Here is a 25,794-nt window from a genome sequence, read left to right as displayed (position 1 = left end):
GTAAGGTTGAAACCTATTAGAAAAGGAAAGCTCAAGTATTTTTCACTAAAACTATCAACAGAAAAATAAGTAAGACTGCACTGCCAGAGGCAGTGAACTTGGGAGACCCAGAAAGATCAGGCAGTGTAGTTGTGCGCCAACTCTTACGTTGCACTGTGTAAGTATCGGTCATTCTCTGCCAAGTCAGGTCTAACTAATAAATGGAAGAAATTCACCGTTGGTGGGGTTTGAAAGTGTTATTCAAATAAATAAACAAATAGGTAAGTAAATAAATAAAGTGCTGTTCATTGTTACTGGGGACCTATGGTGTCATGTGTACAGAATAGAACTGCTCTGTAAGGGTTTAAAGACAACAATCACCTTTCGCAAGCAGATCGTCAGTACCGGGCTTTACTTCTGAGGTACTCTGGTTAAGTCTGACTCCTTTGGAAATCTGTAGAGGCTATGAAGTGTTTAATCTTGGTACATGCTTATCTTGGTGTATGTAATCTGCCAGGGTACTTTTGATACCTCCTCCATTTTCATGTAAGCCACAGTTGAATTTTTGCCATTTATTCAATCATGCATTAAAAACAACCTTGCTGCCATCAAGTCCTTTACAATTCATAGACTTATAAGGCAGGGTAGGACTGCCCCTGTGAAGTCCCAAGATTATAACTTAACAGTAGTAGAAATTCCTGTCTTTCTCCCCACGTTTCAATCTGAAGACTTTGAGGGTCACAGTCCAACTAGTAATCACTATGCCACCAGGGCTCCTTCAATCACTCATACAAATTATGAATGATAAATAGAACCTATAATTTATTCTCTTTAAATACCAGAAGTGATTTAGGCTTTGAAACTTGCAAAATGAGTCAGACGTATTTATATATAGGGCACACACAAGCTTGTATCTCATTTCACAAAACTACATTAAGTATATAAATCAATACTTTCAGCCTCATGTCACAAATTATTTACCAAGAAGGCATGCATATAGTTAACATCCACTTTTTAATCTTACCCAAAAAGTCAGATCATAAATCCTGTTGAAATGCCAAATTCTATTTATAGGAAAGATTGAGTCTTTTCTGCAAACAATAACAAAACAAAAAAAGGAAGAAATGGGGGGTGCTGTGGGCGCTTAATTATATTGTGGATAAGACCCAAACGAGAATATTCTCAGCAGACCCAGACCAAGCAAGCAGGGCACTGGAGTGAATTTTGTCAGTGTCCTTAACTCTCCCTGCTTTAAATTGCCTGTGGAGAGTTCAACAATGCTTCTAGTGCTTTCTGTTGTAAATGAATACTCAAGACTGAGATGGAACTTTATATATTTTTTCTCAATCACATTCTCAACACACAGAGAATTAAACTACCTTGGTGTTTATTTCCAAACGTATACAACTAGTGTTAAAGGTACCAGTGGTTTGCATTCTGCAGCTACCAGTTTGCTGCTCTGTTGCACGCCCTTAGTGTTTTGCCTTGGTGTGGTGGGATCAGATCAGGTGGAATTCTCCAGTTCTCCATTGTATCTCCAGTGTTGTTCCCTGTAGGGCTATGGGTCAGTGAAGGATGTCATGTCTCATAGGCCATGTGGTCTTCTCTGTGGATTGGCTGCTCTGAGCGGGAATATCGTTTTCAAGGTTTGGTTAGCTAGGATGTGCTCCACTCTCTCTTGCTCCCGTGTGCTCCGATCAGATATGTCCCTCTCCCAGAACTGCAGTTTCAGTTCTGTCTGTCCTCTGAAATAAATTCTTCTGGGGAGAGGGGCAGGTGGGCACATAGTTGGGATTGGGACCAGCCCCTCACAGTTGGTTCTTTTTATCTGTATGTCTAGCTTTATACTAATACCACAATCTTGCTTACACAGATTTAATGTAAATTTTGCAACTGGGAGATATGAATCCCTCAACTTTATTCTTTTCTATGATTGCTTTGGGTGTTCTGGGTCCCTTGCATTTCCATGTGAATTTTAGGATTAGTTTGTCAATTTCTGCTACACAAAAAGCTGCAGGTGTTTTGATAGGATGTTTTACAATTTTTCTTTGAAGTATATGATGAAAAGCAACTTAATTCTCATGTATGCTTCTGTAATCATTCTGTCAAAATACATTATTTTAGATGTACAGTGTGCAGAAGAGATCCTTATGCAGATAGGTTTGGAAAAGGAGAAATAACTGAAGAGGTTTTTTCAGACTGTTGTGGATGTTATTCTTTGATACTCTCCAAAACTTTCAAATGGTGGTGTCTTAGTTGCCTCATGAAATCACATCAATAAGTGATTCCTATTCCATTAAATCCCATTGGCCTGCTTTGTACTTTGAATGTACTTTTATTCGTGCCTGATTTTTGTTTTCTAACATGTGTTTGTCACTTGGGAAATATTGGTTCACTGTTAATGTAATTCTTCACATGTTGACTTATTTCCTGTACAATTTTTTTTCCTTAAGTCAGATGTCAGTACCACTAGCAGTCTTAAAAAAAAAAAGTTTCCGGAATTCAAAAGTGGTTCAGTTCATCATGAATGAATTTTCCAAAATTCTTGTTGAGAGCTAGAATTTTATCAGTTTTATTTGAAATGATTCTCATTTCCAAGAAAATGCCTGCCAATACCCATATTTGGGATAATAATTAATCAGTCACTCTTCGATGTGAAAGGTGGTGTTCCAGTGACTCAGGTGTCTGTAGAAAGCTGCAGAAGTACTGTTTGATTCTTGCTTCTCAGCATGCAAAGAATTCACGCAGCAGCTGCAGGATAGTAAGTCAAAGTACGCTTTTATGAGTGAAAGTAAAGTTTTTCATACATTCTTAGATAAGAACAGGTCATCCAGCTCTTTATCTTCATAACCCTTCCCCTACCCCCACTGGTCTCCACTCACATCCACTTGGAGGGCATGGTTATGTGTTAGTGGATGTGCTTAAGTATGTGTATCATATAACTGGTTCTACCTCACCAGTTAAGGATTTGAGTGGTTGTGTGTAAGTTTGTATCTAATGTAACTAGTTCCTATGGCCTATGTCCTTCTTATAGCCTTCTAGCTCATGCCCAGTCTCTTAGAATAGTCCCTTTTCTTTGTGGGCTGGGCTAGTCATTACTGTGGGTGGGCCTTTGTGGGCACAACCCCTTTTCTCTAAGCTTCCTGCCTAAAATTTTGAGAAGCATTGAACTGATATGCAGAATATGCTATACTACTTGTGCAAAATTGAATCCAGACTGGCTACATTCTAGTCTCCAACACCCCTCCCCCACCAAATGTGATTACTACCCTAGTCTTAAAAGGGCTTCCCAGGAGTGGCTGAGTATCCTTAAGAGACAAGGATTGTGAGGCAGGAAACTTGGTATGGTTGAGAATGGAAAGACATGACATGGATAGAATGTAAGATAGCAATAGCAAAGTAAGTTGGGGAGGTAGTCAGGAGCTGGGTTATGCAGGCTTTTGCAGGAATATAAGGAAATATTTCCTCCAGATTAGTAAGTAGGGAGTTATTAAAGGACTGTAGGCACTAGAACAGTATTTCCCAAAGTAGGCCATGCCACTCTCTGGGAAGGGGGGGGGGCGGTTTGGATTGACAAAGAGGAGGACTGCAAAAGCAGATGCCTGCTCTACTCTAGCATAAAAGGTTTTCATTGCCGGGGGTAAAAGAGAGAGAGCAAGGAAGTTTAGGAAGCTATCAGTCAGACAATCTAAATGGCTATTGACTTTGTCTCTGACTGTGGTGCAATTTTGGATGGATCCTTTTGACTCGGGACAGTGAGGCGCCTGTAGATTATTTGACTGCCAAGGGAGGCACCTGAACACACATGCTATTAAGAGAGGGAAGGGAAAACCCAGCAGCCTGCTGACTTTATCACAAACTGAGGAAACGGCCACCTCTCTCTGCGTCTGTTAGTGATCAATACAACCCTTCTGATCCCATAATGGATCAAGTCTTGGAGACACACTGGGGCAGTTTTCTACCTCTGCCTTTTAGGGTCACTATGTCCATGAATGGATTATAGTTAGTTATTTGTGTAAGGAATTTTGGGGCGCGAAACAGAACCAAAGATCCAATCGGCAAAATTTAGAAGCAGGCTTTATTGGGAGGCTTGCGGGCGGATTCAGCAACTCAGGGAATTGAGCTATTGAAACTGCGCTTTGGGAAATTTAGGCTGCGGTTTTTATACCCCTGCTGGCAGGCACAACTGGGAAGGGTCCAAGCTGGGGAGGATCTATGCACACAGGTGCTTCAGAAGGGAGAAGGTCTTTGACCTTATCTATATGCCAAGGACCGCTAGAGTGGAGTGTGCATATCTTCAGAAAGCATTCTGGCTCCGGGAGGAGCCAGCTCCAGGAATTTGAGGGTTGAGCAGGGGAGGGGGAGATCAGTGAGAGAGGGAGGTCAGTGAAAGGGAGGTCTATGAGAGGTGAATTCTGAGAGGCAAGCTGAAGGCACCGGATTCAAAATGGAGTCCCTTTTGCCAAGACCAGGCAATTTGAATAAGTCAAAATTTGATGAGGATGATTCAAGGTAAAAAGTTATGAAATCCTCAATGCTGATCCTTGGAAAGAACCTTTGTCATTAGTTCTAGTATATTATGAATTACAGTACTGGCATTCTATGATGTTCGCCTTCCCTACACAATCGCTGAAGACAAAGCGGGTGCGTAAGTAAATATGGTGAAGAAAGCTGATGGTGCCCAGCTATCAAAAGATATAGCGTCTGGGATCTTAAAAGCTTGAAGGTAAACAAGCGGCCATCTAGCTGAGAAGCAACAAAACACCCATGGAAGAAGCACACCAGCCTGTGTGATCACGAGGTGTCGAAGGGATCAGGTTATCAGACATCATCAGAACAAAAAATCTTATTGTGAATGAGGGGGGAAGTGTGGAATAGAGATTCAAAGCCCATCTGTAGGCAAGTGGACATCAGAAGGGTCTTGGGGAGGAGACGAGCCAATCAGGGTGCGGTGTAGCAACGATGAAACATACTTTCCTCTAGTTCCTAAATGCTTCCTACCCCCCACCCCCCCCCCACTATCATAATCCCAATTCCCCCTTACAAATCTGGTTAAACCAGAGGATGTACACTGGTACAGATAGGAACTGAAAACAGAGAATCCAGGGCGGATGATCCCTTCAGGACCAGAGCTGAGTGTGCCAATACCGGGAGGGTGGGTGCAAAGGGGGAACCGATTACAAGGATCTATATATAACCTCCTCCCTGGGGGATGGACAACAGAAAAGTGGGTGAAGGGAGATGTCAGACAGTGCAAGATATGACAAAATAAAAATTTATAAATTATCAACGGTTCATGAGGGCGATGGGAGAGGGGAAGGAGGTGAAAAAATGAGGAACTGATGCCAGGGGCTTAAGTGGAGAGCAAATGTTTTGAGAATGATGAGGGCAATGAATGTACAAATGTGATTTACACAAATTTCTTCCAGCCTTTTTTGTTCCATCTTTATCCATCCAGCCTTTAACATGTGCACGCACAGTAATTCTTGGTGGGAAATTGATCTTTTTAGGCAAGGTCTTTCTTTTAAAAATAATGACAGGACGCAGCTTACTTCCATTAGCCAAACTAGATAGAACAACTGTAAAGTGGTTTTTTTCCCATTTCCTGTGGTTTTGAGAAAAATGTTTTTTTCTCCTAAACTTGCCACAGTTCTGTTGCTTGGAAGATCAAAAGTCATGGCAGTTTCATCCATATTCCCAATATCTGCCAGGTCATAATTATAAATCCTTTGTTTTATAATAAATGACTGGAATGGCAAATTTTTCTTCAAGGTCTTGTGGCAACTTCTGGGAAATCTTTGTTCTTTGTCTCAAACATAGTAGGCCAAACCTATTCATGAAGCAGGTACACCATCCTGCTGATACAGCAAATTTTTCAATGCCTGGTTCTTTATATTTGTCATCCTTAGCCATTTGTAGAGCACGTATGCGGATTCCCATGCGTGTTACGTAGTAACCATTTTGACGACACTCCATAACCCATTCATGCAATTCACTCTCTAGAGCCCCAGAAAAGATGTTAAACCACGACGAGCTTTTTTAGTTTTTGGAATCTGTTCAAAGTCAGCCTTCATTTTCCGCCACTCCCTCACTTGCTTTTCGTCAACACAGACTTCCCTACTTGCAATACTGTTATTGCTCTCTTCTGCTCTTGACACAACCTTCATTTTGAAACCAGCCTCACCTGACCGGCGTTTTTGTTTTGGTTCAAGACTATCCATTTCTATCTAATAGGATAAAAGAACCAGACTTTGAAACAGAACTTTCATAGTAACGCCCCCTCCCCCACGGTTAGCAGGGAGGAGTCCGTGTGGGCAGGGGATGCAGGCTGTGAATTATCACAGAGACCAGAGGGGAGAGAGGGAGCGCAGCCACAGACACATCCTTACCAATTCAGCTGCCGGTATAAGTGAATCATTCCAGGTGCTTCTGTGAATTGGAGCCATCCACATCATAGGATGTCTCTGATTGGTTAGATGTTGAGTAAACAAACATTCAAAACCCTGAAGTGTCAGCAGGACTTTGAATGAACAGCAGAAATAATGGGTGCTCTCGTGCCCGTTTGGAGGGGGGGGGCAGTGAGATGCTACACCTCGCTGGGGTACCACTGACCCATGTATAAGCAAACCCCAATTTTCAGCACACTTTTTGTGCTGAAAAACTTGGCTTATACACGAGTATATACAGTATATCCATTCCATAATTAATATGAACACCAATATCTCTACAGTCAATCATTTTTGTTACATGGCAAACAAAACCAAGTAAGCAACATCAAACAAAAGAGGCCCAAAGCTTCAAAAGAGGCAAATCCCAGGACAGCATCTGAAAATAGATTAACCGATGAGGTTGCCACACACTGTTCCAATATCAGCACCAGAACCAGCCACTCCTGTTTCAGCACCTGCACCAATAAAACTGGCAGTAGTTTCATTGTCTCTGCTGATTGCACTGGTCTGAAACTCCCTTCAGATTAGCGGTGACACTCCAGGCTGGGCCCCATTAAACACTGCTGAGCCCTCTCCAGTCCTGGACTCTGGTCCATATACACTGATGCAGAAATTGGTCAGTGAACGACACTGGATCCAGCTCAGATCAGAGCAGGGGTACAGGTGAGTCTGGCACTGGGGAACACCTGAAAAGTCTTTGGGTAGCCACAGCTAGAGGACTTGGATGATTGAGGTTGTGGGCTCCTCTCCTGCTTCCTTGCTTGCTTCCCTGGAAGCGTTCAAATCATTCCATTACCATTTCTCATCTCCACCACGACCCCATCCCCGCCCTGGCCCAAGGTACCCTAGCCAAATCTAAAGGTGGACTGCTAATCTGAAGTCTGAAGTTCAAATCCACTAGCTAGCTACTCCAAGGAAGAAAAATGAGGCTATATGTTCTTATATTTGGTCTCCGACCTTCTATATAGGGTCATCAGAATTAAATTGATGGTGGTGGAGAATGAGATAAAACAATGTTACCACTGAGAGTACTTGTCTAAAGCCATCCACTAGAATCAAACACATGCTTAACCCCAAGGCATGTTTGGAATAAATCCACATATATGAGCCAGAATCCTAGTAGCAATACCTGATCATGTTCATGTATGTATTAGACAAAATGGGCACCGGATTTGAATGCATTCTCCAAAAACAACATATATAAAAAGATGCTCAATATCAGTCATCAGAGAATGGAGATCACAACCATTTCACACCCACAAGGATGGCTAAAATTAAAAAGACATAACAAAATATTAGCGAGGGCTTGGAGAAACTAGATGCCTCATCCTTGTCAGTTGGCTATAAAATGGTGCAACCAGTTTGGACCACAGGTTAACAGTTCCTCAAAAAAGCCAGAATATGAAAGGTGTGTGTGTGTGTGTGTGTGTGTGTGTGTGTGTGTGTGTGTGTGTGTGTAGAGGGGTGGTGGTAGAAAGAGACCACCAAATACCCATCAACTGATTGATGCATGCATGGATAAATTTACAAAATGGGATATTACTAGAATGGGGGAAAAAGAAAATGAGGTGCTGATATTTATACTCTGGATGAAACTGTTAAATACATTCTAAGTGAAAGAAACTAGCCCTCAAAGGCAACAAGACTTCATTTCTATGAAAGATAGAGAATACACATACCCAGAGAAAGACAGAAGATTAGCGGTTACCAAATGACAGACTGGCTTCTTTTTGGAGTGAAGGTAAATATGTAAGGCTGTGACCCACATGGAGAACAAAATAGCATTTAGCACTGCTGACTCATAGAACTACAAATGTAAGCTCTGATTAGTCTCTTGTGTTGAACAATGAATCAAACGGGAAAAAAAGATTCAGTACTTTCTTTTCTTTTTTCTTGAGTACTTTCAAGCTTTAATACACAGTGGTCACGACAGGAGCATCCTCATCAAAAGTGCACACGTGAAAACGCCACTAGGCACTTGGCTATGTCATTTTAGCTACTGCAGACTTTTATATGCGGCAAATGGTGTTTGGGCTTTTTCTATGAGATGTTCCAGAAAAGGCCACGATGATTTAAAAACAGACAGCAAACCAGAATACAATTTGTATTATATTGGGGAAAAAATTTAATGAAGTCTTTGAATCAAAGAATACAACTTCCTTACTAAAACATTGACAAAGTAGTATTTTTTTTTTTGCTAGATTGACTGTTACCAAAGTCCTACATAGTTATTTCATTTCTCCCGCTTAGGCTATTTCATATTCCTATGATCCCTTTTCCCTCTTATTAGTCTTAAGGTTTGAGTATGGCAAACAGCTTTTTAAGTGTAATCTAATGGTAAACTAGATCACAGTTTCTGTAATAAGATATCAGCAAGAGATGTCATCAGATTATATTTGAAGATAGTTACCTGACACAACTTTAACTTGATTAAGTTCAGCTACCTCCTACCTTGGGACTATTTGCTTGTACTAGGTTAGATACACACAGTGGAATGAATGTGAGGAGAGTACATGACACCAGAAAAAGAATACAAAACATTGCTTGAAAATTCAGATGGGAGATATAGGTGGTGTGTTCTCAAAAACTCATGTTATAAATAGCATGAAAAGTACTTTAGAATAGGAGTTGGATAAATAACATGAGAATTATTTATATATTTTTTCACCTATTGGTAGTTCCCCTTCATTGTTTTAAAAAAGACAAGAGAGAAAGTATTAAACCCAGCATTTGGTAGTCACCTGGAAGTTAAAAATCAATTTGACACAATGCAGTCACAATGACAAGCACTTTACTCGTCAACATGGCATATGATGTTATATTACAAGAAAAACGTAGTTTCCAGCTGCGCCATACGGAGCCCTCATGGCGTAAGTACAGCGGTTCTCAACCTGGGGGTCGCCCGATTCATAACAGTAGCAAATATCAGTTATGAAGTAGCAATGAAAATAATGTTATGGTTGAGGGGGTCACCACAACATGAGGAGCTGCATGAAAGGGTCAGGGCATTAGGAAGGTGGGGAACCACTGGCGCAGTCAGTTATGTGTTGGGCTGTCAACTGCAAGGTCTGCAGGTCAAAACCAGCTGTTCTGTGGGAGAAAGCTGAGGTTTTCTACACTTGTACAGTTAAAGTCTCAGAAACCCACAGGGGTAGTTCGACACTGCCCGTTAGAGTCGGTGAGTCAGAATCTACTAGAGGGCAATGAATGAGCAGAGCCACTTTCTATAATTCTCACTGTCTTCGAGTTCATGCCGACTCATTGCAACCCTAAAAGACAGTCTCTCAGTTTCTGAGACTTTAACTCTATGGAGTAGAAAGCCCTGTCTTTCTTCCTGAGAGTTACTGGTGGTTTCCCCACCAGTTTCTTAGTGGGAGAAAGATGATTTAGAAGGAGCCTTGGTTGGGGTTGTAGGTTAGGTATTGGGCTGCTACCCACAAGGTCAGTAGTTCAAACCCACTCGCTGCTCCATGGGCTAAAGGTATGGCTTTCTGTTCCCACGAAGATGTAAAGCTCTGGAAACCTACAGGGGAAGTTCTATCCAAGTGCAGGGTTTATGATCTGGAATCAACTCAATGGTAGTGAGTTAGAATACAGGTAAACAATTTAAAAGTTGAACGCAAAGGTTGGGTTAATTGAACTTTATCATCAACTTTAACACTTAGACACAGAGACAGTAGAATCTAAAAAGGTAACATATCAAGGCCATAGGAAACTTTCATTCTGCACCCCTCTGAAGAGTAATTTAGTACAGTATTATAACCAACAGTAGTTCAAAATACGTTTGTAAAAGATAGGAGCCCTGGACGCGTAGTGGCTACACATTGAGCTGCGATCCACAAGACAAGTGATTCGAAACCACCAGCTGCCTTCAACAGAAGGTAGGTCTTTCTACTCCTGTAACAATTAATTACTGTACCAGAAACTGTTGCTGTGAGCCAGCACTGACTCGACGGCAGCGAGTTTGGGTTTAGAAGAATGCCGAGTAGGACAAAAACAAAGCAGAATGGATTTCAATTGGACCTTTTTACGCGACGAGAATCATTATCTGAAATGTCACAAATAATTCAGTGGGATCTTCAGGTTGTTCTTGTTCGAAACCCAAACCCATTGCCATCCTGTTGATTCTGACTCAGAGAGACCCTATGCAGGATTTCCAAGGCTATAAATTTTTATGAAAGCAGAAAGCCTTACCTTTCCTCCACACCGGGGCTGGTGGGTTTGAACTGCTGACTTCGTAGTTAGTAAGCCAGCATTTACCTTGACAGCGTCGCCAGGGTTTCGCAGGTGCTTGAGATCAGGAAGTCTAGATAAATGCCACCTGTAACTCGATTTGGGCAGATTGCGGGGTCGGGGAGTAGCGGGCGGTGTACCACAGCAGTAGTGGTTCAGTGATAGAATTCTTGTCTTCCAGGTATAAGACTGGAGCCAATTCCTGGGTCATGGCACCTTATGCAGCAATCACCAATCAATATGGAGGCTGCCATGTTGTTATGACTCTTAACAGGTTTCTGTGGAGCTTCTAGAGTACAATGGACTAAAACCAATCCCACTGCCAGAGAGTGCGAGTCATAATGACTGTACAGAACAGGGCAGGGCTGCCCCTGGGAGTTCCCAAGACAGGAGTAGAAGCCTTGTCTTTATCCTGTGGAGTGCCTGGTTTCAAACTGCTGATTTTGTGATTTGCAGTCCACCGAGTAATCACTATGCCACCAGAGATATTAAAAAAATAAAAGCCTGGCCATCTACTTCTCAAAATCACTTAGTGCAAACGCTACTGACTGAAAGCAATCGTGGGGATGGCATAGAGCTGGCCATCACTCTGATGTGCATGGGGTTGGTAGGAGGGAGCGGTGATCGGTCAACACCTAAGAACAATTGTAAAGTATCCAGCCCTACAACCTGGGAGTCCTGGCGGTAGTGGTTAAACATTTGGCTGATAATGCAAAAATCAGATCAGCTATGGTGGCTTGCTTCCATAGAGATCATCAAGAGCTGCAACCTTGGGAATATGATGGGGCAGTTTTACCCAGTTCTATGGGGTTGTTAAGAATGGCATCATGATTGGTCTTGGTTTGGGTGGCAGAAATGGTGAAGCACTCAATGACTGGGCCAAAAGATCAGCAGTTCAAAACCCACCTGAGGCAGCTCAGAAGACAATCTGCTTTGGTAAGTTCATAGTCTTGAAAACCCCATGGAGCAGTTCTATTCTGCACATATGTGGCCACCCTGAACTAGAAATTACCTCCACAGCAACCAACAACATATGACACAGGACGTCACAGGAGAGGGGCTGCAGACCTTCAGTTGCTTGGTTCTGCATTTGTCTCAGCTGTTTAGTAAGGATGCTCTGCAAGATAACCGTGTCCATGGCCATCTGTCAATTCTTTCTTCAAGGCTGATGTGCTTTGGAGATGGTGCTAAAATGAACATCCTGGCGCCAAGGGTGCCGCTGGGGAACAGCAGCAACCTCAGGTAGTAACAGAGGTGGATGGGATGCTTCAAACCAGAGGCACTCTGATGTCATACTCCAGTCATCCACTTTCTCCAAATCCGCACCATGGTGGGGGCAGCAGAGATCAAGGGAAATCGTCAGTAGGTACCTTTCGGTTTGGAGCCTCAGCTGGGAGGTAGTCTCTCAAATTATACTCTCATCACTTAGTACCGATGGGCAGAAAGACAAAAATTAACTTTTGGAAGAAATTGTGAAAGATATGGAAGTTTGAATCTCCAGGACAGAGGATGTTTTCTGTTTATTCACCAGTGAAAGAGAAACCTAATATTTCAAGCACTTATTGCCATGAAATTCTTGACAAAGACATCCCAAAACTAGTATTAAGTTTTCTTGATGGGATAAAGGAAAACAAGGGAAAAGTTTTAGAAGAATTAAAAAAAAAAAAGGGAATCTTTAGTAAGGCGATAGAAACCTTGAAGAAAACAGCAACTAGAAATTCCAAAGCTTAATAATAAAATAACAGAAAAGTACCTTAGAGGAATGCAGAAGTGGAATGGAAACAATGGAAGGAAGAATCGGTGAACTAGAAGACAAAGACTCTGAGATTACTCAGTTTGAAGACCAAGTGGAAAATAATTAACAGGGCCTAAAGGCTCTGTGGGACAACATGAAGAAAAATACACACATAATAGTAACTCCAGAAAGAGATGAAAGGAAAGGAAGACTGTAAGATATTTTTGAAGAAATAACCATATAAAATTTCCCAAATCTGGAAATGAGATGCTCATCCAAGATGCTCAATCAGACCCATACAGGTAGACCCTTAAGAGAAACAAACACCCAAGACCCATCGTAACTGACTTGCCAGTACAAAGATGGGACTTCTGAGGGGCATGCCACTTCCCGAAGAGCATCACGAAGATTTAATGCTTATTTCTCACCGGTGGCTATGCAGTCAGGAAGACAATGGGGTTACAGATACAAAGCCTTGAAAGAAAATAACTATTATGCATAAATAATTTACCCAACAAAACTATCATTGAAAAGTGAGGGTCAAATTAGTATTTTCCCAGATAAACAGAAATTACGGGAATTTGTAACCACCAGACTAGCCCTGGAAGAAATACTAAAGGGAGTTCTCTAGAAAGAATGCATGATCCAGCCCAACAATCCAAAGTGTAGACACTAAACAACCACCTGAATACATGTAAGAAAATAAAATTACACGAAGATGGGGGATTGTGGCTACACAATTGTAATTGACAATAACATTAAAAGAAAATGGAGATGACTGGTATAGATAAGAAAACTCAGGTGTTAAAGGGAATCCACCGTATGTACTCGAGCAGAAGCCAAGTTTTCCAGCACATTTTTAACGCAGTTTTTGTGGTAAAATTAGGTGCCTTGGCAGATACTTGGGTCAGCTATACTCAAGTATATACGGTAAATGATTTGGTAACAAAAATTATGCAAAAAATAGTAACAACAAAGGAAAAAATATATTCCTGAAAAGAACTCAGCTTTGAAGGTGGAGAACAAAGAAGCCATCAATCTCACCAAAAAAAGGGTACTGGGAATGTTTAACAAACTGCTTTAAGTAAATTCCTCATGGACAATAAATTGCAGTGAATATACATGGATTGAATATTCTAGTAAAGAAACTGTGGTAGACTGGACTACAAATACGATGCGTCTACTTGACACCTTAAGCACAGGTACATAAATAGATTAAAGTGGTGGTAGAGATAATTGACATAGCAAGCAGTAATACAAAGCAATCAGGAGTTGCAATGCTAATATAAGACAATGAGTTTTAAGTGAAAATTTATTATGAGACAGGACAGTATATGCACCTCCTTTTAATGATGGATGGAACAGTTTTAAAAGGAAATAAAGATGGATGTGCTTTATACAATTGATGTATGTATATGTATGGATGGTGATAAGAGTTGTATGAGTCCCTAATAAAATGTAAAAAAAGAAAAGAGGAGAAAAAAATGATTAGGGCAAAGACTGTACAGATGTGCTTTATACAATTGATGTATGTATATGTATGAACTGTGATAAGAATTGTATGAGCCCCTAATAAATTGTTAAAACTAAAAAAAAAAAAAGAAATAAAGAAACAAGACCTGAATGATATTAACCATTTGGACTTAACAGATGTAGCACACAGCACACACCACTCAACAGTAGCAATGTACACACTATTTCAATGCACATGTTTGCTGGAGACTATTTTTAGACACAAAGTAAATTTCAGTAAGTTTTAAAAAACTGAAACCTGAAAGTATCTTATCTGACCATAATAGAATAAAGCTAAAATCAGTAACAAAAAGAACTGGGAAAGCTAAATATATTTATGGAAATTAAACAGCATTAAAATTACAATTGGGCTATCAACAAAATCAAAGTACTTAGAATCTTAGGAATGTAGTCAGAGGTCAAAAAATCATTAATTTTATTGAGTCTTGCTCTTAGAGTACACATCATTTTAGTAGCCTATGTGACAAATTGGGAGGGGTTATCACTGTGCTTTGCTGCAGACCCCAAAATAGTTTAATTGCAGAAAACACGTGTGCAATTGAGCTGTGAGCTGGCCTACCTACTCTATTCACAGACCATTTTTGTTGAGAGAATGAGCATCAGACAGGTGGCTATTTAAACATAGTCATTTGGCAGACATGTTATCAAACTGCCTGTTACTTCAAGTAAATAACTGGCAGTGTTCACTGACATGACAAAATGTAAAGTACTATGCAGAAATCAGCATTATAGGGAACACTCTCCTGCCACCAGCTTCTCTTCAGTTGAGATAGTGATATCACACATGAACTTTTTGAATGTCACATGCCAACATTTAGAAGCAATGTGTACTGCATTACTTGGTGAACAACATCGTCCAAATGTTACTAAAAATCCATTTTAAGTGAGGGTCCAATGTATTTTATGTAATAGTAAATATTACATTATTTTAATATTTCAATAGTACACATTAAAATATTTCAATTTTAATAAAAAAGGTATTGGTGAAACTACCATTTGTCAAGTTTGGTATTATATCAAAGAGGTATCTACTCAGTTACCTGGAATATTAAAATCTTTCTTTTTCACTCAAAAATATCCCCCGAATTCATCTTAAAGTTAGCTCATCTGCCTGTGCAGGAAGCTATTTTGCCACCAGTATATGCGGGATCAAATTTACAATATATACACGAAAGGTTACATTGACTTTATGGGGTCATTAATTTGTTCATGAGGGGGCAAATGGTTGTACAGCTGCAAGGATGTAATCAGTATCATCAAATTGTAAAGTTGGAAACTATGTTTTACCATGTATGCTCTCAATAAGGAAAAAATCTTTCTTAAAAAAAAAAAAAAAGATATGACACAGTTCCACTCTTTACAAGCTAAGAGGAAAGAACAGGGAGAAAGTGGCCAGAGCTGTGTAATTTAGGTTGGAACCCTGTTTCCATATTTTTGTTTGAGTGAATGGCTTTAATTTGATTCAAGGGATGGCTGCAGCTGTGAGGTTATCTTTCTCCCATACATATTTATGATTTGGGAATTTATTATACAAGTCACCCTATGACTCTTGGCACAACTGATTCCTCACCCATTCTTATGATTCTGCCCCCACCCCCTTTTCTAAGCACTCAGATATAAAGAGATAAGAGGATGAGTAAGCATACTGTAGCTAATCTTGGTCAAAGAGCGCAGACACTGGAACTTGGAATGGAAAAAATGGGGTGAGGAAGTAGAACTGAATTCATCCAATGAGCAGGAAGTTAAAGTTACATGCGTTCCTATTGCAGTTATTGTTAATGCTTCTTGGCAGTCACTAGACTTCAAACTCTATTTTTCTGAGAAACAAAAGGAACCAAACGTAATTTCTCTAGGTCGCTAGTTGTCCTAGGCAATAATCAGAAGCACAATTACTTTCAACCGTCTTCTAGCAGGATAGAAAACTTCCTTTTCTGAAACCCTGCCTATTCCCCCACCCCACCACAGACTTCTAGTCTGCAGAAAAGCAATCGCTAGGAACTACTGACGGTGTTGATACAAGCTTTGGGAAAAACGAAAAAACTTTTCCAATCACTTCAACAGCCTGGTTACACGTACCTGACCTATTTTTTTTTCTCGAAAAATATAGGACACCCCAAACCGGGAGGTTTCTCGATCATCATATTTTTGTCGTTGACACTGAGGATTCTGACGAGGCTCTCTCTTATGAGAGATCTTTTAGGTTTCTTCGGTAGGAAACTTACCCTCAGTCGTCAAATTCCCCTACGCCTCTAGCTTTCTTTAGAAGCCCGATCTTGGCCACCGAAAGAAGATACTGTTTGCGAAAATTCCAAAAACCCTTTTGGAAATACTGCTAGGAAATATGGAGATAGCTTGCAGCTTAAAGGTTGGAGAGACAGGTGCGAATTCTTCCTCCTGAGAGTCCCTTCCAACGGTCTGGCACAGGAAAGCAAGGGGAAAGGGGGGGGGGAGCCTACCACCGCCTTAGACTTGCACCAGAAAAGCGTCGCTCTCCTTCTTGCCCAGCACCCCCTGCAGACCCTCCTTCATTTGCGGACCCCCGCAGACAGCTCTCGGCCCTCTCGGGCAGCCAGCCACCTGTCCGCCGCCCGCGCCCCGGCGCCACCACCTCCGCTCAAAATGGTGGGCGCCGCGGGCCGCCCGGTTAGGAAACGGGTGGCGCGGCCCGCCGGCCCATGGCGGCGCCGGCGCCAAACTTGGCAGGCCCCACAGGCCCGAGAGGCGCCCCGCCCGGCGGCACTCACCCACGGACCGGTAGCCCAGGATGGCGATCTTCCGGGACTTGGACTGCGGCATCTTCGCGGCCTGCCGGCCCGGCGCGCACCTCACCCCCCGCGGCGGCGGCGGCGGCGGCGGCTCGTGCTGCGTGGGCTGTGGGCGGCGGTGCGGAGCCGCACACAGGGCGCGGCGGCGGCGGCTCTCGCGCTCTCCCCCGCCGGGCCCTCACCAACAGCCCGGAACCGACGGAGCGCCCCGCCCCGCGCACACGTGACCCTCGCCGGCCCCCGCGGCCGCTGTCAAGGCGCCGCTCCCGGCCCGCCCCTCCGAAAAAGATGGTCGGTTGCGTGAAGGGTGCGTTTTACTTTCAAGGGGAAAAAAAAAAGACGTAGAGTTTGCCCCGGAAAAGTCACCACTTAAACTCGCTGCGTCACGACCCTCCCAGCGTCTTCCGCCGCTTACTCATTACGCCAGCTCTCCCCGGGCGCTGATTGGACGGCTCTCGCCCCGCCTCCGGACGATGACGCGCCAGAAACTCCCTCTGCTATTGGGCACGGCGGGGAGGAGGGGCGGAAGGCGGAGCTAAGGCTTGGCCCGGAAGCCTACCGCCTTGGAGCTAAAAATAAATGCGAGCTGCGAACGGGGCACTGCCCGTTGGGCGCCAGCTAGGTTGGAAGGCTTTTGAAAGTTAAGAAAAGCAGCTCCGCGGTGATTGGCCAGAAGCGGCGGAGGCGGGCCCGAAGGCGGTCGGCTGGCGGGAACGCGTTACCTGCCTACGCGCGCAGAGAACCCTCTGTAAGACCTTAAGACACGTGGCACAGGCTGCTGCCACACGGCCTCTTGGATTAAGAAATGGTTCTCCCTCGGCTGTTTTTATTTTCTGTCTTCATCAACAATTGCGATTTTGCCGCCGTTTGAGGATGTAGGTGGTGACTTCAGCGTCATCCAGATTGGAAGAACCACAACAAGAATGTTAGCAATTGCATTCCACTGTGCATTGCCATCACCCTGGTTGCAATTCGACTACTTGCGAGACAGAGCCCACTTACAAAAAATAGTAACCCTGTTTCAAAAGTCAACCTCAAAGCCTCAATGATAATAGGTTAATTGAGACTCATAGCGGCTGTTTATAGAACTACTCGATAGTGTTTTTAAGGCTGTAATCTTCAGGGAAGCAGGCTGGCACATCTCTCCCACGAGCAGCTGGTGGCTTCCAGCTACAGGCTTGTGCCACCAGGGCACCTGTTACTTTTTAAAGGCCAGAGTTTTGTGTGTGACACAATAGACATGGCGATGCACTGAGTGCTCCCAAAAAGGGAAGTAGAGCAGGCCCTGGATGGAGGCCACTTCTCAGGAAGGGTGTTGGCTCATCAAAGGACTCTTAAAGACAAGCAGTCTTGGGAGATGCAATCATAAATTATACTCAAGGATCCTCAAATCAAGAGCCCTGGTGGTGTGTGTAGTGCTTATGCGTTGGGCTGTTAACTGCAGGATGAGCAGTTTGAAGCCACCAGCCGATCCTCAGAAAAAAGTAGGGCTCTCCACTCTTGAAAAGAGTTACAGTCTCAGAAATTCACTGGGACTGTTCAATCCTGTCCTACAGAGTAACTATGAGTCAGCATCGACGTGGTGGTCATAAGTTTGGGTGGGTTTTTCCCCCCTAGTGATTTATAGCATGAGGCAAGAATTAAAGTCTGAAAGGATTTGGTTAAAGACCCTCCATCAGTTCCTTAAAGCTGCCCACTGTACAGAGTATGAAGAAGTACTGTATTAGCTGCTTCTGACTGCTCCTTGGTTCCCAGATGAGGAAACAGTAAATATTGAATTCTGGGAACATAAAATCTTTAAAGTTTCATCAAGAACAGCCTATTCCTGTGCCAGTTACTGCTCAGAGTTTTATTTGAACTGCTTTAATTCCCTTAGATTTTCTTGACTCACCAGGAATTATAGATCAGAAAGAAAAGGTTCTTATGAAACCTCCCTTTGGCTTAAGTGGAGAGCAAATGCCTTGAGAATGATTGGGGCAGGGAATGTATGGATGTGCTTTATACAATTGATGTATGTATATGTATGGATGGTGATAAGATTTGTATGAGTTCCTAATAAAATGTAAAAAAAGAAAAGAGGAGAAAAAAATGATTAGGGCAAAGACTGTACAGATGTACTTTATACAATTGATGTATGTATATGTATGAACTGTGATAAGAATTGTATGAGCCCCAATAAATTGTTTAAAAAAAAGAATGAAATTGCTGATTTGAAAAATGTATTAAGTGTAGTGGTGAATACTTTGAAGATAATAAGGTTGTTTTGTAAAAAACAAAAAAACAATAACCAAATATAAAGCTTTAAAAAGAAAAAAAAAAGAAACCTCCCTTTATGAAATTTGAACCAGAGAAGAAGAAGGCGTGTGTTAGTCTGGGTAGACTAGCAAAATAAATTCATAGACACTCATATATGTATAACAAAGAGCTTTATATAAAGAGTAATTGAACATAAGAAAGCATCCCTACCCAGATCAAGTCCATAAGTCCGATATTAGCCTATATGTCTGATACCAATATATAAAGTCCTCTTCATACTAACAACACATGCAATGACACAATGACACCTAATGCAGGAAGATCACAGGCCAGTGGGTGGGAAGTCTTGTGGATCCAGGGGCATTGTAAGCATCTCAGTGCTGGCAGGGGTTTCCATGTGGCTTCTCCATCTCCGAGGCTCTAGCTGACATTAGCCAGTCTCCATGTGGCTTGTCAATGAGAATGTCTAGTAGGGACTGAGCCAAGGGAGAAAGTGTCTCCCACCTCCAAGGAGGAATGCAGGAGTTCCCAGAACCCTCAGCAGAAGACCCACAAAAAGGCCTTATTGGATATAGCCTGATTGACAGACTAGACTCCTCCCCTTCACTCAATCCTTTCAAATTGACAAATGATTATATAACTACCACAAAAGGACTTATCTTTCCTGCATCCTTCAGAAAATAATGCTCTTTAAATTCCATTTCCTAGCCCACCTCTACCTCTAACCCCAAGTCTGCCACAGTTACCACAATCCTCTTTAGTTCAACAATATCTGTCAGAAAGCTTAAAACTAGGAGATCCTGATGCTATTCTAGCCTCTGCCTTCTCTAAAGTCATTCAAGAGGGACAACGTGTCCATAAACCCCTTCCCTTTTCTGTATTCAAAGAATTAAAAAAGAGTATTAGAGAAAATGGAATGCATCGTCCTTTTAGTATAGGCATGACTAAGACCTTAGGACATAGTTCTGACACAACTCCACGTGATTGCTAACCTTAGTTCACCCTGCTGAGTCTACTGTCAGGCATATGGAATTCCAGGATCTGTGCTCTGGGAATCTCTCCATAGTTTAGCCAGTGGAGTTACTGTTACTTTAGACATGATCCAAGGAGTTGGCCATTTTGAGCCGCTGCTCAAGCAGGAACCAACTGTCAACGGCTTGCACAGTGTTCCAACCTTGCCTTGCAGTCTTGGAGAAGAATTCCAACTGGAGGAACTGCTCAAGGGTCCTTTTCATCCATTCAGCAAGGCCCTTCTGAATCCTAGGCTGACTTTATAAACTGCCTTCAAATGGCATTAGAAAGACAAGTAACTAGTAATGAAGCCAGGGCGTGTTACGAAAATGCAAATGCTTGTCCAGCAGCTTTAGCAGCAATCGAGCTACTGCCCCAGATGCGGGGCTTACCTGAAGACCTGTCAACATGCAGGCACTACCACACACTTGGCTCAAACCTCTGCTGCCATGCTAACAAGAACTGCTTGTTCTAATTGCGGGAAGTCAGGACATACAACACGGGAATGTCGTCAAAGAAAGGCAAAGAAGGACCAGATGGGAGATTCCAAATTACCCTCCAAAGATGGCCCCCATTGTGGAAAAGGAAAACACTGGGAAAATCAAAGTCAATCCAAGTTTGACAAAGGTGGCCAGCCTCTTGAGGGCAGCTTGAGGAGGGGTAGCCCCCCCCCCCCCCCCCCCCCGCCCGCCTTTGCCACCAGACCACAACGAAGGAACCAAAGACCAACGCCTATGCCGCCGATCGCTGATCTGTCTTCCCGCCCAACCGGAAGCACTGGGTTCGATTTAATTACTCAGAAGAAGTCATTATTAAAGACACTGATAAAGTATATTTGATGAATACTGGAGTTTACAGTCCTTTACCTCAAAGATTCTGCTGGGCTTTTATCAGGCCACTCCAGTGCCACGCTGAAGGGACATCGAGTCCTCCCTGGAGTCATGGATCCAGGAGAAATAGGATCATGTCAAGAAGGGTTGGCCTTCATGTCATTCCCAAGGATACTAGAATTGCTCAAATCAGTCTCCCACTTTTTTACAAACAAAGCTCAAAATCAAATGAGAGGGGTTTAGGCTTTGAAGCCACTGGAATAACAACCACATTTGGGGCAGCTCCAATCACACAGCAGTGACCACAACTCACGGTCACAATTCAAGGCATTCCTTTCGCGGGAAATGTTGACACTGGAGCTGATTTCATTCTTATCGCCACATTTAGTGGCTTCCCCACGGGCCTCAACAGACAGCCAAGCTCTCAATGTTGGGAGTAGGTGGGCTTAACACTCCTCCAGGGTGTAGTATGATATTAACATGTATTGGACCAGAACAGAAAATAGGAATGTGTCAGTCTTTTATATTACTACTCCCTTTTTCCTTAGGGGAAGAGATCTGTTACAGCAATGGGGATTAACTCTTAATGTTTCACATTTTTAGGAGGGGCTACTGCTCAAATATCTCCCCATAAATTCACTTGGTTTACTGATACTTCTATCGGAGTTGAGCAGTGGCCCCTAAAAGGGGAGAAGCCAAAACAAACACATCACTTGGTCCAACAATTAATGTTAAAACCTACAGAGCCCTTAACTAGTTCTTGGGACATGCCTACTTTTACTATATCTGAAAAATCAGGAAGGTGGCAACTTCTTCATGATCTTCATGCTATCAATGCTGTCATTTAACCAATGGGGCCATTACAATCAGGTCTCCCAAGCCCTGCGTCTGTACCCACAGATTGGTCCCTAAGAGACTTAAAAGACTGTTTCACCGTTCCTTTGCACCCATAAGATGCAGAATGCACTAGTTTCCCTGCCTTTAGTGTGTTTGTCTCTTGTTTTCTGCTGGTTGGTTTGTTGTTGTTATTGTTGGGGTAGTTAGTCCTATGGGGTTAAAATTTGTCATAATACGACTGCCAAAATAAGCCAGAGTCATGCCTGTCCCAGGGACAAGTACATGGATTATGGGTCCCCACTGGACTCTAGTCCCAATCCAAGAACAATTAGTTCTGATAACATGGCCCTGCTCGATACTCACCTTCATGAAATGATTGCTGAAGACAAGGATGCTACAGCAAAGTGTGGTGAAGAAAGCGGATGGTGCCCGGCTATCAATTGGAGTAGTCTGAGGTCTTAAAGGCTTATATTTAAACAAGCAGCCATCTAAGCAAGGAGTCAGCAAAGTCAAAAGAAGCACACCAGCGTGTGTGATCCAATAATGACAATAACAAAATCCAAATATGACAAAGGGAAACGTATCAGAGCCTAAATTGTGAACACCCAATATGTAGAAGGCTGTGGAGGACAAGTCGAACAGTCCTGAAAGGGGGAGTTAGGATTAAGGAAAAGCAGAGAAAGTATTGGGAGGGCAACAGTCTGATGGACTGAAGCAACTGGGTTTATTCTACACACTCCTTATATCCATGCAGAAACAACCCGGCGTTAACTATCTCATTGTTAAGCAAGCACATTTGATACACATAGTAACTCTATCTTCTGCCAAGCCAGATATCCTTGAGAAAATTAAACCACCTGTTTTTCCCAGACCTTGCATACTTTCTTGTCCTTGACAGTCTGTTCAAAACGTAAAGTCACAGAAGAAATCAGCAAACACTGACACATAGGTTATGAGACGTCTCAGCCGTTTCAAGGCTGAGTCTTTTTTTTTAAGTCAGCATTTATTGATCACTTAACATGTCCATGGATTTACACATATGCTTTCATATTCACATGTGTATATATTCTCTGACTTTTGTTTTTTAGTCAAACCCTTGAGAAAAAAAGTATAATATTCACTTTATAGATGAGACACTCAAGATCATAGACAAGTTAAGTAACTTTGCTGAGGTTAATAAGGGGCTAATAGGAGCAAACCATGCATGTTTTTTTTTAAAACGTTTTATTAGGGGCTCATACAACTCTTATCACAGTCCATACATATACATACATCAATTGTATAAAGCACATCTGTACATTCTTTGCCCTAATCATTTTCTTTTCTTTCTTTTCCCTTTTCATTTTTTACATTTTATTAGGGACTCATACAACTCTTATCACAATCCATACATATACATACATCAATTGTATAAAGCACATCCATACATTCCCCGCCCCAATCATTCTCAAAGCATTTGCTCTCCACTTAAGCCCTTTGCATCAGGTCCTCTTTTTTTTCCCCTCCCTCCCTGCTCCCCCCTCCCTCATGTGCCCTTGGTAATTTATACATCCTTATTTTGTCATATCTTGCTCCATCCGGAGTCTCCCTTCCCCCCCTTCTCTGTCGTCCCTCTCCCAGGGAGGACGTCACATGTGGATCCCTGTAATCAGTTCCCCCTTTCCAACCCACTCACCCTCCACTCTCCCAGCATCGCCCCTCACACCCTTGGTCCTGAAGGTATCATCCACCCTGGATTCCCTGTGCCTCCAGCCCTCATATGTACCAGTGTACAACCTCTGCCCTATCCAGCCCTGCAAGGTAGAATTCGGATCATGGTAGTTGGTGGGAGGAAGCATCCAGGATCTGGGCGAAAGCTGTGCTCTTCATCGGTACTACCTCACACCCTAATTAACCCATCTCCTCTCCTAAACCCCTCTATGAGGGGATCTCCAGTGGCCGACACTTGGGCCTTGGGTCTCCACTCTGCACTTCCCCCTTCATTCAATGTGGTATATATATAAATATATATATGTACATATATATATTTATATATATACACATACACACACACATATTCTTTTTTTTTTTTGCATGATGCTCAAGGCTGAGTCTTAATGGCCTTCAACAGGACAGCAAGAGCCCCAAACCCATCTGCAGAATACCTAACCTGATTACGCCATTAGCAGAGCCCCATGAGATTCTTCTAGGTTCAAGTATTACTTGCTTATTCCATGACAAAACTTTCTTCCTGACCTCTTAAATATTTATGGTTCTTTCTTACCTGCTATTTGTATTTTTACTCTGTATTATTATTCTATCCTAACTACTTCTTTTTTTTTTCCTTTTACTATTTCTGTTGGGTCTGCCCGTTTTCAAAGCACAGAAGTAGAGTCATAGAGATAAGACCTCATGCATGGGGTTATAAAGGCCACAAGAGTGGGGGGTGGGAGATAAGGAGGGTGAGGGGGTAGAGGGAGCAAACAATGTATGTGGGAGGAGAAGGGAGCACTCTCTGGAGCTGATGATGATGATACAACTCAATTTAAAAGTGATTTAACCATGGGGCAGGGGGGAAAGAATGTTCTAAAATTGATTGTGGTAATGATTGTACAGCTCTTCTTGTCATGATTGAACTATTGAATTGTGTGATATGTGGATTAAAGGCCAATAAAAACTGTCCAAAAAAAGATGTGGATGGGGGTGGGGGGGGGGAGAAAAAAAAGATGTGGAACACTTTGCCTTTTCTGTATCTGTACTAAACAACAGCAAACCTTTTCAGAGGTCTCCTGGAAAGTTTTCCTACAGTGAATGAAAAACAGCCCTACTACACTTCAGCATCACGTATGTCAGACCTCGATGTCTTCTTGTAAGGCTTTTCCATAGGCTATTATATTTCAGGTGTTGGGCTGAGATCTGTAGGGTTGGCAGATTGAAACCACCATCAGTTCTTTGGGAGAAAGACTATTTCCATAACTGTTAGTCTCAGAAACTCATGCTGGGGTGGGGGTGGAAGTTCACTATGAGTCAGCATTGACTCCCTGGCAGTGAGTTGAGAGTTTAATATATTTCATGACATAGATGGCATTTTTATTACAGCTCAGCAAGAGAGCCAACTTTTTCAAGTTTACCAGAATGTTTTAAAGTTTACACAACTATACAGATGGAAAGTAGCCACTGAAAAAGTTCAAGTACAAAATCCATGGTCATATTTGGGCTATATATATTTTTCTTTTTTTACATTTCATTAGGGACTCATACAACTCTTATCACAATCCATACATATACATACATCAATTGTATAAAGCACATCCATACATTCCCTGCCCCAATCATTCTCAAAGCATTTGCTCTCCACTTAAGCCCTTTGCATCAGGTCCTCTTTTTTTCCCCTCCCTCCCCTCTCCCCCCTCCCTCATGTGCCCTTGGTAATTTATACATCGTTATTTTGTCATATCTTGCCCTATCCGGAGTCTCCCCTCCCCCCCCTTCTCTGCTGTCCCTCTCCCAGGGAAGAGGTCACATATGGATCCTTGTAATCAGTTCCCCCTTTCCAACCCACTCACCCTCCACTCTCCCAGCATCGCCCCTCACACCCTTGGTCCTGAAGGTATCATCCACCCTGGATTCCCTGTGTCTCCAGCCCTCATATGTACCAGTGTACAACCTCTGTCCTATCCAGCCCTGCAAGGTAGAATTCGGATCATGGTAGTTGGTGGGAGGAAGCATCCAGGATCTGGGGGAAAGCTGTGTTCTTCATCGGTATTACCTCGCACCCTAATTAACCCATCTCCTCTCCTAAACCCCTCTATGAGGGGATCTCCATTGGCCGACACCTGGGCCTTGGGTCTCCACTCTGCACTTCCCCCTTCATTTAATATGGTATATATATATATATATATATATATATATATATATATATATATATATATATACACATGCATACACACACATATATCTTTTTTTTTTTTTGCATGATGCTTTATACCTGGTCCCTTGGCACCTCGTGATCGCACTGGCCGGTGTGCTTCTTCCATGTGGGCTTTTTTGCTTCTGAGCTAGATGGCCGCTTGTTCATTGGGCTATATTCTTGGAACTTGCTCTACTCAGCCCCCCAAAACAAAAATAGATATACCAGATCCACTTAAATTCCTTACAAAAGTTATTGGACAATTATCCAATCTGCT

General features: G+C 42.6%; 1 protein-coding gene and 1 pseudogene across 1 annotated transcript in view; both read right to left on the bottom strand.

The window, feature by feature from the left end:
* The window catches only part of RHEB (Ras homolog, mTORC1 binding), a 53,661-nt gene extending 36,611 nt beyond the window's left edge, over positions 1-17,050 (bottom strand). The window contains exon 1 of the mRNA XM_075550218.1: positions 16,674-17,050. Coding sequence (XP_075406333.1) covers positions 16,674-16,725 — 52 coding nt within the window. The 5' untranslated portion in view covers positions 16,726-17,050. The remainder of the gene's footprint in view (positions 1-16,673) is intronic.
* On the bottom strand, positions 6,816-11,799 carry LOC142448538 (ATP synthase F(0) complex subunit C3, mitochondrial pseudogene; annotated as a pseudogene).
* Positions 17,051-25,794: the final 8,744 nt, after the last annotated feature.

The sequence above is a fragment of the Tenrec ecaudatus genome, chromosome 5, assembly GCF_050624435.1.
Source record: "Tenrec ecaudatus isolate mTenEca1 chromosome 5, mTenEca1.hap1, whole genome shotgun sequence".
Lineage (NCBI taxonomy): Eukaryota > Metazoa > Chordata > Mammalia > Afrosoricida > Tenrecidae > Tenrec > Tenrec ecaudatus.
The sequence above is the reverse complement of the archived record's forward strand: the minus strand, read 5'-3'. Positions and strand labels throughout refer to the sequence as shown.